The sequence below is a fragment of the Marmota marmota genome, unplaced genomic scaffold (genome assembly GCF_001458135.2).
Source record: "Marmota marmota marmota unplaced genomic scaffold, marMar, whole genome shotgun sequence".
In the NCBI taxonomy this organism is placed as follows: domain Eukaryota; kingdom Metazoa; phylum Chordata; class Mammalia; order Rodentia; family Sciuridae; genus Marmota; species Marmota marmota.
The window spans coordinates 24,369,155-24,383,254 of record NW_026000026.1 but is presented as its reverse complement, the minus strand read 5'-3'; the positions used below and the strand labels follow the sequence as shown (position 1 = coordinate 24,383,254).

General features: G+C 41.0%; 1 protein-coding gene across 2 annotated transcripts in view; it reads right to left on the bottom strand.

Moving 5' to 3' along the window:
- Positions 1–4,361: 4,361 nt before the first annotated feature.
- Cdk5rap1 (CDK5 regulatory subunit associated protein 1) overlaps positions 4,362–14,100 on the bottom strand; it is a 35,528-nt gene continuing 25,789 nt past the window's right edge. For both annotated transcript variants that reach the window (XM_015481687.2, XM_015481680.2), the window contains exons 12-14: positions 12,971–13,120; positions 9,394–9,534; positions 4,362–4,636 (exon numbers count right to left, since the gene is read on the bottom strand). In XM_015481687.2, the coding sequence (XP_015337173.1) occupies positions 4,556–4,636; positions 9,394–9,534; positions 12,971–13,120 (372 nt within the window). In that variant the 3' untranslated portion in view covers positions 4,362–4,555. The remainder of the gene's footprint in view (positions 4,637–9,393; positions 9,535–12,970; positions 13,121–14,100) is intronic.

Genomic DNA, 14,100 nt, shown 5'->3' with positions numbered 1-14,100 from the left:
AAAATAAACCTTTTCTCTTTACAAATTGATTATCTCAGGTGTTTGTTATAGTGACGGAAAGCTGACTGAAACACTCACAACACTAAGAGCTGGCACAATACACAGGGGCGAGAGTTCAACTGCTCCATGCAAACACCAACGGGCACAGTCCAAATGCAAAGTGGGATGAACAGAGCAGGTAAGAGTCTGGAACATCAAGAACCAGGCAGTGGGCTGGGGATGCGGCTCAAGCGGTAGCGCGCTCGCCTGGCATGTGTGCAGCCCGGGTTCGATCCTCAGCACCACATACAAACAAATATGTTGTGTCCACCGAAAACTAAAAAATAAATTAAAAAAAAGAACCAGGCAGCAAGGTCTCTAAGTCCCAGGTCAGTGACTACAGCTGGCCAAGTGGCCTTGAGTAGAAACAAGCCAATAAATGCAGCTGATAAAAGCAGAGAACCCAGAAAAAGGGATGCTAGGAACATAACCACCATCTCTGTACCAGACAGAGACCCTCTGCTCTGTGCCCAGTGTCTGCATAACATGTCTGCTTTGGAACAGAAAGAGCTCAAATTGTGACCACAAAGACCATATAAGGGAAGTGGGGCCAGAGACTGGCCTTGCCTCACAGCAAGGGACAGCACCCCATAAAAGGCCAAATTACACTCATATCTGCATTTGTCAAAAGATCTAAGGTCCTGATATCCCACTGGGTCAGACCTCTACAGTGAATCCCACCATGGCAAATAGTATAATCCACCCAGGTGTTCTAGTCAGACCCCCAGAAATCATTCTTGATTCCTCCCTCACCAATACACTAAGTCCTGTTGATTCTGTCTCAAGAGTATGTCTCATCTATGTTTCTCTCCCTCACTAACCTAGTCCAAGTCACGCCCTCCTTCTACTCTTGCCACCTCTGATCCATTATAAAAATGTTTGCCTACATAAAAATCTTTTATTCATTGGTAAATATATGGAAAAATCAAAACATTTATACACTGCTAGTTGCAGTGTAAAAATGATTCAGCAACTACAGAAAATAGGTAAACTATTCCTCAAAAAGTTAAACACAGAATTAACATACAGCTTAGTAATTCCATTCCTAGGTATAGATCTCAAAGAACTGAAAACAGGTGCTCACACCCTGTCCACACTGTTCACAGCAGCACCATTCACAATAGCCAAAAGGAACAAACAACTCAATGTTCATTTGTGGATAAATGGATAAGCAAATGTGGTATATGCATGCAATGGAATATCAGTTAAGACATAAAAAGTACTGGGCTGGGGCTGGGGCTCAGTGGCAGAGCGCTTGCCTCGCACATGTGAGGCACTGGGTTCGATCCTCAGCACCACATAAAATAAATAAATAAAAAGTAAAGGTATTGTGTCCCCCAAAAAAGTACTGATAAATACAACAGGAATGAACCTTGAAAACAGGCTAAGTGAAAAAAGACAAAGCCAGAGGTCACATTTTGTATGATTCAATTATATGGAATGTTCAGAACAGGCAATCCACAGACACACACATGTATGTATATATATGTTTGCCAGGGGATGTGGGGAAGGAGAATGAGGAATTAGAAGCTGGGGATATAGCTCAGTTGGTAGAGTGCTTGGCTTGCATGCACAAGGCTCTGGGTTTGATCCCCAGCACCAAGAAAGAAAGAAAGAAAGAAAGAAAGAAAGAAAGAAAGAAAGAAAGAAAGGCTGCTAACAGATACAGGATTTCTTTTTGGAGTGAGGAAAATGTTCTAGAATGAAACAGTAATGATTGTCACAACCCCTTGTGAACATAGTAAAAAAGAAATACTGATTTATATACTTCAAAATAGTGAAATTAATGGTATGTGAATTATTTCTCAATAAAAAGAAAGAAGCCAGGTGTGGTGGTGCATACCTGTAATCCCAGTGACTTAGGAAGCTGAGGCAGGAGGACTGCAAATTCAAAGTCAGCCTCAGCAATTTAGCAAGGCCATAAGCAACTAGAGAGACCTGCCTCAAAATAAAAAAGTCTAAAAAGGGGCTGGGGGCTGGAAGCTGGGCATGGTAACACACGCCTATAATCATAGCAGCTCTCAAGGATGAGGCAGGAGGATAGCAAGTTCAAAGCCAGCCTAAGTAAAAGCCAGGCACTAAGCAACTCAGTTACTCTGTCTCTAGATAAAATACAAAATAGGGCTGGGGGTGTGGTTCAGTGGCTATGCACCCCTGGGTTCAATCCCCAGTACCTAATTATTTAACTAAATAAAATAAAAAGAGAGAAAAGAGGTTGGGGATGTAGATTGGGGACAGCACTTGCCTACCGTGCATGAGGCCCTGGATCCAATCTCCAGCACCAAAAAAACAAAAATGAGAGAAAGGAAGGGGGTGAGGGAGAGAGCGAGAGGAGACAGCTAAGCATATAGACAATGTAGATTTCAAAGCAAAAAATATTACCAGGGAAAAAGAAGGTGATATCATAGTGATAAAGGTGTCAATTAATCAAAGGAAGATAGAAATCCTAAATGTCTATTTACCTAGTAACAGAATTTCAAAGTACACGAAGCAAAATGTGACAGCAACCACAAGGAAAAATTAGACAAATGTACAATTATTTTCAGAAAATTTCAATAGCCCTCTCTCAACAGAACAATTTGGCAGATAAGAAAGGATACTAAACTTGAACAACCTGAACTGACCGGCAGTTACAGAACTTTTTTTTTATTAAAGCATTATAACCATACATTATAGTTGGATTATCCCAACAAAATCAAACATGCATGGAATTTGATTTCAGTTCATAGAAGTTTTTTTTTTTTTCCTTTTCATACCGAAGATTGAATTCAGGGGCTGAGCCCCATCCCCAGCCCTATTTTGTATTTTATTTAGAGACAGGGGCTCACTGAGATTTAAGCACCTCATCATTGTTGAGGCTGGCTTTGAACTCGCCATCCTCCTACCTCAGCCTCCCAAACCGCTAGGATTTCAGGTGTGCGCCATGGTGCCCTGCAGTTTATAGAACTCTTTACCAGCAACATATATTCTCAACTCAAATGTACACTAAACACCAAGATATCATATTCTGAGCCACTAAACAACTTCCAATAAATGCAAATGATTAAAGTCATAGAAAGTTTGTTCTTTTATCATGGTAGATTTAAATTAGAAATCATTAACATACAGGTCTCAAGAAAACCCCAAAATATTTGGAAATTTAAAAACCTAGTTTTAAATAGTATTTATGGTTTGGATTATCCACCACATGTATGCTTTTGCTTTTGTTCCCATCAAGTCCTTGCTATCTTGTTGGGGCTGGTCTGGAAACAATGGACTCATCTCCCACTTCAGCCTCTCCAGCTGGGACAACAGGCACGTCATCACACCCAGCTCCCATATGTATGTTTTAAAATTTTAAATGAGTAAAATGTTAAAACTTGTTTTAAATGCCTTTTAAATGAAGAACTGTGTAAAGAGCCATAACAAATGTTTTTGGCAGCACACGGAACCTGATAGCAGAAACCAACCTTCCTCAGTAGGAACCAGCCCTGAAGAAGAGGCTCCCCAGGGCCTTCACGCAAGTCAACAGAGAGGGTCTAAAGGAGATCACGGCCAGACTCACGTGGTACCTCGGCACACCCTAATATGCAGTGTGCTTCAAAAGCAAAGTCTTCAAGATCACTTCCATTTGGTAAGAGCTTACATTATTCTGTAGGAATTTTTTCCCCCTTTTGGCAATGGGGATCAAACCCAGGACCTCAAATGTGCTAGAAAATGCTCAACCCCTGGACTATACCAATTATCTTAGGAATTGAGATAATTATATTGAGATATAATTATCTCAATTCCTAAGATAAGAATTGTATTATTACCCTCAGGTCACATGTGAGAAAAACTAGGTTCAGACTCTTATTAAACAATGATGTAGCAACTTGAACTGGAGATCTTTCTGACTCCACACATTCCATGATACCATACCTTAGGTTTTCCCACAATGAACAAAGTAGCACAGGAGTTGAATGGACTGAGAACCACTGCTCAGAGCCTGTTTCCAAAACTCCAAGTGTTCTCAGACCTGAAAGAATGAACTGACAGGTTAAAGAGTCCGTGAGGGAAATTCTCAGGCAAAATACATAAAACGAAGGGATGAGCAGCTGAGTCAATGGCATCAAATAAAATTTTCAGAAGGTTCTGGAGAGGTTTTTTTTTCCCCCTAAGCAAATGGTTCTCCCCACCATCCCCCACTTTGGCTCTTCCTCCTAGGGTCCTCCCAGGGAAAGAAACAGAGTTTGTCAGTGTCAGTTTCTCAGCAGAAACTGGGCTGAGAAAACTAATACAGAGACTTCAGGGAAAAACCCAGAGACAATAACTGAGGCAAATATGAAGTAAAAGTATGTCCATTCGTTTCAGGTAAATTTAATGACTATCAAGGTGTTCATGCAGCACAAGGAGATGCAGGCTTCCATTAGACACAGTCACTTCACCACTCGCTCCTGTCTCTGAAGCTTCACTGCCACTTTCATTAGTGACCAGTCATGTTGCCCTTCCTGTAGAGAAGGATGGCCCAACTCAATGCTGAGCCCATCCCCTCAGGTCAGCAATGTGCCAAGGAGTCCTTCAGAGTGGTCCTACAGAGGACATGTCCTTTAAGTGTCTGAGAGCTGGCAGAGGTGATCTGAAAGAAAACCAGTGGGAAGATGGCAAGATAACCAGGACTGCACCACAGGCACTTAATGCTCTCCTCCTCCAGAGGCCACCAAAAGGAATCTGATGGCAGCGACAGGATGGCAGAGACTGCACGGTTCCTGCGTGCCTGAAACCTGGGAGGAAGCGCTCGCTGATGGAATGGCAGCACATGATCTCAAACACAGGCCCATCCCCCATGGTCACGTCCTCCTTGTCTTTTGGGAGACAGCTCCTCCCCAGCTCCAACCATGAGGTTCACAGGAACTGCCCATGAGGACTGCCCTTCTAGTCACAGGGTGAGATGCGCTCCTATCTGAGCTAGTTAAATCCTTCCATAGGGTATTTATTGACAAATTTGGTAAGAAAGTTTCTCTTTTTCCTCTGAGAGCTGAAAGGCTGTGACCCCAACATTACCAACAGTCCCATTTCTGACCAGATCAAGTTGGTACATTAGTAAGTATTCATGGAGTACTTATTCTGTACTAGGAATTTCCCTAGATGTTGCAGACACAGAAGTAGTAAAACAGTATTTCCCTGCCCTCAACGGACCTTTCAGGATAAAACAGGTAGTAAGTACGTAAACAAAGACGATTTCAAATATTGGAAAGTGCTTCAAAGATATAACAGGTTAAGTAGGAAAGAAAGTAAGGCAAGGGAAAGCTGCTTCAAAAAGACAATGTCCAGGGAAGGCCTGAGAAGGTGACTTTTTATTTTTATTTTTAGTTGTAGTTGGACATGATATCTTTATTTATTCATTTTTATGCAGTGCTAAGGATGGAACCCAGCACCTCACACATGCTAGGCAAACCCTCTACCACTGAGCCCCAGCCCCAGCTTGAGAAGGTGACATTTGAGAGAGAACTGGAAAATTAAAAGATCCGAGCCCAAGCATGGACAGCATGTGCAAAGTCCCTGAGAATAAAACCAGGCTGAGGGCCAACAAAGGAGACCACAAGGCTGAAGGACAGAATAAAAAGCAGATATGAAATTGGAAGGTAGCTGGGCTCCCTCCCAAAAGGCCTTGGCCACTCTGCATGTCACGCTGGCTGCAATGAGGAGCCACTGGAGGCTAACTCTGAGGAGAGTGATCTGACTTAGATGGATAACACTGACTGCTGTGGGGTAAACAGGCTAGAGAAGGGCAAGAGTGGAAGCAGGGAAGAAGCTTCTAGAATTCTCAAGCACTGCTGGCAGGACTATAAAATGACACAATCACTTTGGCTATTTCTATCATACATACCCTATGACCCAGCAATTCCAACTCAGATATCCAACAGAAGCAAATATACATGTGCACCAAAACACATGTACAGGAATATTCAGAGCAATATTATGTGAAATTGCTTCAAACTGGAAACAACCAAACGGCCACCAATAGTACAATACCCATATAAATTGTGGTGATGAAAAAATATAATCACGGTTGATTCACAGAACGCAATTTGAAGGACAGAAGGGAGACACCAAAACTATATACTGTGTGATTCGTTTTGATGACAATCAAACCCAGCCAAAACTAAACTATGGTATGGAAATCAGGAAAGCAGTTAATTTTAAAATGTAGGGAAGGGGAGTGACTGGGAGGAACATGAAAGAGGATTCTGGGGTTCTGAAAATACTTCTTTTTAATCTGGGTGACACTTACATGGGTAGTGCCACTATAATTCATCATATAATTTCACTTATAATGTGGGCAACTGTCTACACTTGTGGTGTATTTCAGTATGATTCATTTTTTAAATATGGAAGCAAAAGACCAGGGAAGCTGCTTGGAGAGAGGATGAAGTGGCCGGGTCCCAGGCGTACTCCGGAGGTGAGGCCAACGCAGACTGGCTGCAAAGGGGAATGCAGGAGAGCGCCTGCTGGGGGCTTGAGCAGCTGAGTGGTGCCACTCTCTGAAATGGGGAAGGCTTGTAAAGTGGGAGAGAGTAATTCCATTTTAGCCACATTAAGATGCAAGAGATGGAGGAGATAAATGCCAATCTCTTGAGAATGGGAAGGGCTGGACGTAAAGCCCAAGGGGCAGCACGGACAGCAGAGTATGCAGACACCACCTATGGTCCAAGGAAGGTAGACAAGTGACAGGCTGCAGAAAACAGACAATGACGTTTTGTCTAATTGTACATATTTTCTCTAAAATATGAGGCAAAGACATCAGCAAAACACAAAGGATTGCACAGGACAGTGAAGTTTTAAGAAAGAGAGTGGGGAAATCAATTTACAAGGAAAACACAGTGGGATCAGGATTTCAGGGCCATGCTGAGGTTCATTTGATTTTTATGGTCATGAATTTTAAAAAGTGCAGTCAATTCATGCACCAAAGACTACTACCTACACCCCAACATCTTTTCTCTTCCTCCTTAGTAACTGAATTCTCAATCCTTTGCTGGGCACATGGTCATTCAGAATGAAGATCCAACTTCTCAGTTTTCTTGCGGCCAGGTGTGATATGTTACTAGGGCAGAACTGATATAGGGAACTTCTACAAAGCATCCTGAAAGGAGGAGAGCATGCCCTTCTCCTCCTTCTCAGTTACTGCTGAATATGAACATGATGACTAGAGCCTTCTGAATGAGGGGACCTTGGGAGTGAAGGCACAGGCAGAACAAAAAACAGAAGTCTGGGCCCTGGACCCTGGAGCCCTGCCCATACAGCCATCACAATCACCAGTCCTCGACACTCCATATCTAGATTCTTAGGAGGAAGAGAATTCCTACCTTAGTTAAGCCACTGTATTTGGAGCTCTCTGTGGCCACCATGTACCCTAATCTACCATCAAACTGTGTGTTTCTTCCCCATCAGTGTTGCATTAGATGCAGATGCAGAGTAAACACATAACCAGTTCTACCAAGGCTGCGAGCAGGCAAATGCATGAAATTTATGAGAGTGTTCTAGGAAGCCTAGAGTGGACAGAACATGCCAACAGCAGAAAAGAGGAACAAAGAATCAACCCTGTTCTACAGCTCCTTCTTCATTTCAATCATCCCTCTAAATCGTACTTGTGGGATTTATGTCACTTGGAACAAAATATTTAGGGCTAGAGGTACAGCTCAGTGATAGAGCTCTTCTTACATAGCATGTGCGAGGCCCTAGGTTCAATCCCCAGTACTTAAAAAAAAGAAAAAGTTGAGTTCAATTTCACGTTCTTGCCAAATTAAACTCTTTCATTTTGAAAAAAATATTAATGCTACAACCAGCCCACCAACCTAATCCCTTTTTGTCAAGTGACCCATAATTACAACAGAAAAAAATGTGGTTTGGGGCTGGGGTTGTGGCTCAGCAGTGGAGCACTTGCCTAGCACATGTGGGGCCCTGGGTTCAATCCTCAGCACCACATAAAATAAATAAATAAAATAAAGGTATTCTGTCCAACTACAACTAAAAAATAAATCTTTAAAAAAAATGTGGTTTGGCAAAGCAACTAAAAGTCAAAGAAGCAAACCCTCAAAAAAAGACAAGAAAATTAGATACAGAAAAAATTTTTTCTATATCAGGGATTAAACCCAGGGGTAGTTAACCACTGAGCCATATCCCTAGCCCTTTTTAATTTTTTAAATTTGAGACAGGGTCTCACTAAGTTGCTTAGGGCCTCGCTAAATTGCTGAGGCTGGCTTTGAATTTGCAATCTCCAGTATCAGCCCCTAGAGTCACTGGGATTACAGGTATGTACCACCACTCCTAGCAATTGTCAGACATTTTAAAAGGAAAAAAAAAGGAGAAGCCTATGAGGGATACTTCCATATCAATTGCATTGCTAACTAGTGGGAATCACTGCCCTTAAGAAATTCCTAGGTAACATTTAAGAAAGATAATCCCCAGTCAGGGCAAGGACAAAAGACAGGAAGAAAATCCCCAACCAGCATGCTGATCCTGTTCTCAGTTTTTGTCAAATGGACAGAACTAGGGGGGACAGAGTTCCCATAGAAACAGAAAAGTTTTGAATAGCAGTAAAATTTCCAGGCCAACCCACAGAAGTTGCATGCCAGGGAAATGCGCCTCCCTCAGATGCAAGCCATGGGCTGCATCTCCCCTATCAGTCAAGACAGATAACAAGAGCAAGGACACAAAGCAGAACAGAAGCTGAGGCACTATGGTGTAGGGAAGAGACAAGGCACTGAGCAGTACCAGCAGAAACAGAACCACCTCACTCCTTTCCTCCCTCAGTGTTAGAAAAGCATCTTTGTTCCTGCCCAGCTCATCCTGCCAATTTCTGGCTATGGGGTAAAGCAGATGTGAGAACCAAAAAGAAACTAGTAGACGTGCAGCAGTGAGAGAAGAGGAAGAGGAAGGAGAGAGGAAAGGAGAAATATCCCCAGTGAAAGGAGGAAAGAGGAAGGAGGAAGTCCCTCCATCATACAGCTCCGTCTGCTAGTGCAGGGAAGGGATGCAGGAAATGGGAGCACCTATGAGTCAAGGATGCCTGGATATCCGAGAATCCCAAAGGCATGCCAGCCTCTGGCAGAGGGTACTCTCCACTCACTTAAAATCACCTGCACTTCCTGGCCTCTCTTGCAGCAAGAAATTGCATGCTACTATATACCCAAGAGCTCGTCAGGAGAAAAGATCAGAAAAACAAGAAGGTATTAATTATAAGTAGTCAAAAATTTAATCCAAGGTACCCTTTCATTGTACTGGTTGAGAAGAGATTTTTATTTTATTAAAGAATTTCTCTAGGAAAAAAATTTATTCCACTGAATTATCCAAACTAATATTCATTTCAAGCCAAAAGTCCAAAGAATACCTTACCTTCACGAGCACATAGTCCCCAGGCTGTGCTCTGACCCTGAGCCCAGGGTTAGCAGCATCCTCCATCTCTGCATCAGGAAAGATCACTTTAAGATTTCCATCATTCCGGCCACACAGGTCAGTGGCAGAGCGTTTGCTGGGCTAGAGAAAGAAAAGGTTATGAATCTGTGACAATTCTCAATTCTAGGAGGGCAGAAACTGTGCCTTCTCTGTCTCAAGCCTTCAAGACCACAGAAAGCTCAGTATTCACGGTACTAACCCAGGATGGTACACAGCACAAAGAAGAAACTATAATGTTTTGTTTGTTTGTTTGTTTTAGCAATACTGGGATTGAATCCAGGGGCACTCTACACTGAGCTACATCCTCAGACCTTTTCATTTTTATTTTGAGACAGAGTCTCACTAAGTTGCTCAGGCTGGCCTCAAACTTGTGATCCTCAGGGCAGGGGTTGGAGCTCAGTGGTTGAGCACTTGCCTCACATGTGTAAGGCACTGGGTTCAATGCTTAGCACTACATAAAAAAATTAAAAAATAAAATAAAAATATTGTTTCATCTACAATCAAAAAAATATATATTTTTAATTTTTTATATGTTGATGGACCTTTATTTTGTTCATTTATTTGTTTGTGGTTCTGAGAACCGAACCCAGTGCCTCACACATGCTAGGCAAGCACTCTGCCACTGAGCCACAACCCCAGCCCCCAAATAAATATTTTAAGAAAAAAAAAAAAACTGTGATCCTTCTGCCTCAGTTTCTGAAGTAGCTGGGATGGGCCTGCCACCACACTCCATTGATAACTGCATTTTAATGAATCTTTCAATCAATGAGTCTAGGCAGAATTGTTTTCTGAAGAAATGAACTTCTAACAAGCCTAAAGCCCAGGTATTTATGGTGATGCACTTGGCAAATCAACATTCATGTTACACAGTCTCATAGTAATCAGAGTGTTCTGGGATTGTTTGGCCTGGATTACCTGCCCCTATTGAACAGGCAGATTCAAAATGACAGTCTCCAACACAACATGAGGCTAAAGGAAAAGTGAACCACTGTGATGGGATTAATTTCTTAAAAATGCCGAAGTCTTTCTCTTCCACCCATTTTAAGTGACAGAAATTGCCAGGCACAGTGGTACATACCTGTAATCCCAGCAGCTCAGGAGGCTGAGGCAGGAGGATTGCTAGTTCCAAGCCAGCCTTAGCCACTTAGCGAGGCCCTAAGTAACTGAACGAGACCCTGCCTCTAAATAAAATATTAAAAAGGCCTGGGATGGGGCTGGGGTTGTAGTTCAATGGTAGAGCATCTGCCTTGCATGCATGAGGCCCTCTGGGTTCGATCCTCAGCACCACATAAAAATAAATAAATGAAGATAAAGAGGGCTGGGGATGTGGCTCAAGCGGTAGCGCACTCGCCTGGCAAGCGTGCGGCCCAGGTTCGATCCTCAGCACCACATACAAACAAAGATGTTGTGTCCGCCGAAAACTAAAAATAAATTAATTAATTAATTTTAAAAAAAAGATAAAGATATTGTGTCCATCTACAACTAAAAAAAATATATATATTAAAAAAAAAAAAAGGCCTGGGAGCTGGGGATATATCTCAGTTGATAGAGTGCTTGCCTAATATGTCCAAGGCCGTGGGTTCAATTCCCAGTATGGAAAAAAAAAAAAATAGAGAAAGAAAAGGATCAGGTTCAAACATCCTGAGAAAGCTAAAAAATTTGTAGCAAACTGTAGAGAGAAGGGAGGTAAGTAGGAAAAAAAAAAAAACTCTAGAAAAAAAAAACTTTAGAAATATTCATGGAATTCCCACGAGTCTCTGCTGAAAACTCAAGTACAGAGTCAAACTCCATGAAATTAGCCAAAGAGAGCAACCTGGAAACTGTCAGCTGAACCATTCCCATAGCTGAAACAGGGCTGAAAATCACTTGATCTGCCAACAAATAGTCTTCACTGGTTCCTTGGAACATTCAATTCCTGAAAGGGTGAGTCTGTTTTTTGAGACAGGATCTGTGTTGCCCAGGCTACGCTCAAACCCTCCAGCCCTAGCCTCCTGGGTAGCTGGAACTACAGGTGTGCACCACCACACCCAACTGAGGCTATATCTTAGTCGTAATGCTGAACTATCCCCAAAACAAAAAAGTGCTTCTAACACGATTAAAAACAGCTTTGAGAGCTGGGGGTGTAGCTCAGTGGTAGAGCACTTGCCTACCATGCATAAGGCATGGGTTTCATTCCCTGCACTGCAAAAAAAAAGAAAAAGAAAGAAAGAAAAGAAAACCACACAGGCTGGGCTGGAGCTCAGTGGAAGAGTGCTTGCCTAGCATGTGTGAGGCACTGGTTCCATCCTCAGCACCAAATAAAAAATAAATTAATAAACAAAGATATTGTGTATCCCTCTACAACTAAAAAATGTCAAAAAAAAAAGGAACAGAAAAACTAAGCCTTGAAAGGATCTAACTGAATTGCAAACAAGTTAACTGCCTGGCTGAACAAACCCTAGTGCAAACTCCAGACACTTAAAACTGAATATCATTTAATCATTAGCACCAAAACAAACAAAATTCTTAAAGGCAGTGAATGAAAAATGTCTTCCCTTACAAGGGGAAAATCCTGCAATTTCCCATCAGAAACAATGGAGGCTAGAAGGAAGTAGCACAGTTTTCAAGAGCTAAAAGAAAAGTACTACCAAACCAGAAGCCAGCATCCAGCAAAAACACCCTTCAGGAGTGAGACAGAAGTGAAGGCCCTCCAAGGTGAAGGAAACCAAGAGAATTTGGCTAAAGGGAGGTTCTCTAAATGTTTTTTTCTCGGAAAACAGTGATAAGTTCCTCCAATAAATAGAAAGGGAACAACAAAAGAGGGAACTTTGGTACATCAAGAAGGAAGAAAAAACATGATGACATGTTTGTAAACAAGAAAATCCCAAAGAATCTACAAAGAGGGGGGGAAAAAAATCCTGCTAGAACCACTAAATTCAGAAAGGTTAATAGACTATAAGATAAACATAAAAAATTCAATTTCTATGCAATAGCAATGAACAGATACCAAAACTGAAAACAAAATACCATTTACAATAGCTCCAAAAAGATTTTAAATGAGCCTCTCTCCATTATGGAGGGATGTGCCTTGATTTGTCAGCTCTGACAGACTCTCTTGTGTATTAAAAAATATATATAAATATTAAAAAAAAAAATATATATATATATATATATATATAATTTAAATGAAATACGTGTAGACGTTATAAAACATGTACAGGGCTTATATACTGAAAACTACAAAAAAAAACTTTAACTAAAAAATCAAAAAATATATGAATAAAGGAGAAATATACTGCGTTCTAAAAAATAATATGTCAGGCATGGTGGTAAATGCCTGAAATTCTAGGAGGCTGAGGCAGAAAATCAACAAGTTCAAGGTTAGCATGGGAAACTTAGCAAGACCCTGTCTCAAAATAAAAAGGTACTGAGTATAGCTCAGTGGCAGACTGCTTGCCTAGCATGTGGTAAGCCCTGGCTTCAATCCCCAGTACCATAAAAATAAAAATAAAATATATACATATACATATGGCCTCACCCCTTCTACCAGTACCAGCTGGGTACCGCCTACACAGGTCCCATTGGCTTTTGAAGCTTCTTCTCGGAAAACAGTGATAAGTTCCTCCAAACGCCTTAATTTTACTTCTTCTGGGACGTCATCCTTCAGCCTATGATAAGCCCGTGTCTTCTACAAAAAAGAGAAGATGGAGGTCAGTAAAACATAGAATCTATTTGTAGGGTATGGAGAAAATATGTTCAATCTACCTGCAAGTTACAGACACATGCACAGAAACACATTAAGGAACTGAGAGATTTCTCTGGATCTGGGAACATTCCAAGAGAAAAAGATTCTCTCTGAAGTGGAAGTGCATTTTTGCAAGGGTCAAATTCTAAATTTAGCATATAAAAAATCATAGACACGGGGCTGGGGATATAGCTCAGTTGGTAAAGTGCTTGCTTCCCATGCACAAGACCATGGGTTCAATCCCTAGCACCACAAAATAAATAAATAAATAAAGATTCTTGGGTTAAGTTTAAAAAAAAAAAAATCATAGACTCAAAATTACTCTTGATGTTTATCACAAAGGGTTATACTAAATAATTCATGTATTAGGTTACTCATCAGCACTGTTTATAAAGACAAAAGGTGCAAAGCAGCCTAAATGCTTATAGATAGGCAACTAGTAAAACAAATTATAATTTATCTACCCAATGAAGTATTATACAGCTGTATAAGAATAATAGCTCAATATGTACTAAATAAACAAGTCTTCAAAATGTTATTAAATGAAATATATACAGATTAACATGTAGACCTTTGGTGTAGAATAAATACATATAAATGTGTTTATAAATACATGAAATACACTGGAAGGTTATAGAAGAAATTACTAAAAGTGATTGCCTCCAAGGAAAGAACTGAAAAACTAGGCAACCTGAGAAGAAGGAAGAACTACTTCTCACTTTATGTCATTTTAACCTTTGGAATTTTACACCATAAGCATGTATTACCTAGTCAACAAAATGAATTATACTTGAAAAGTCTTTAAACATCCAAAACCAAAGTGTGTGCAAATGTTCAAATATATTTCTTAATGTACCTAAGATCATGTTCAAAACAGCTGGAGAAACAACGAGTTAGACAAAACTATGGAATAAAAAGAAAAA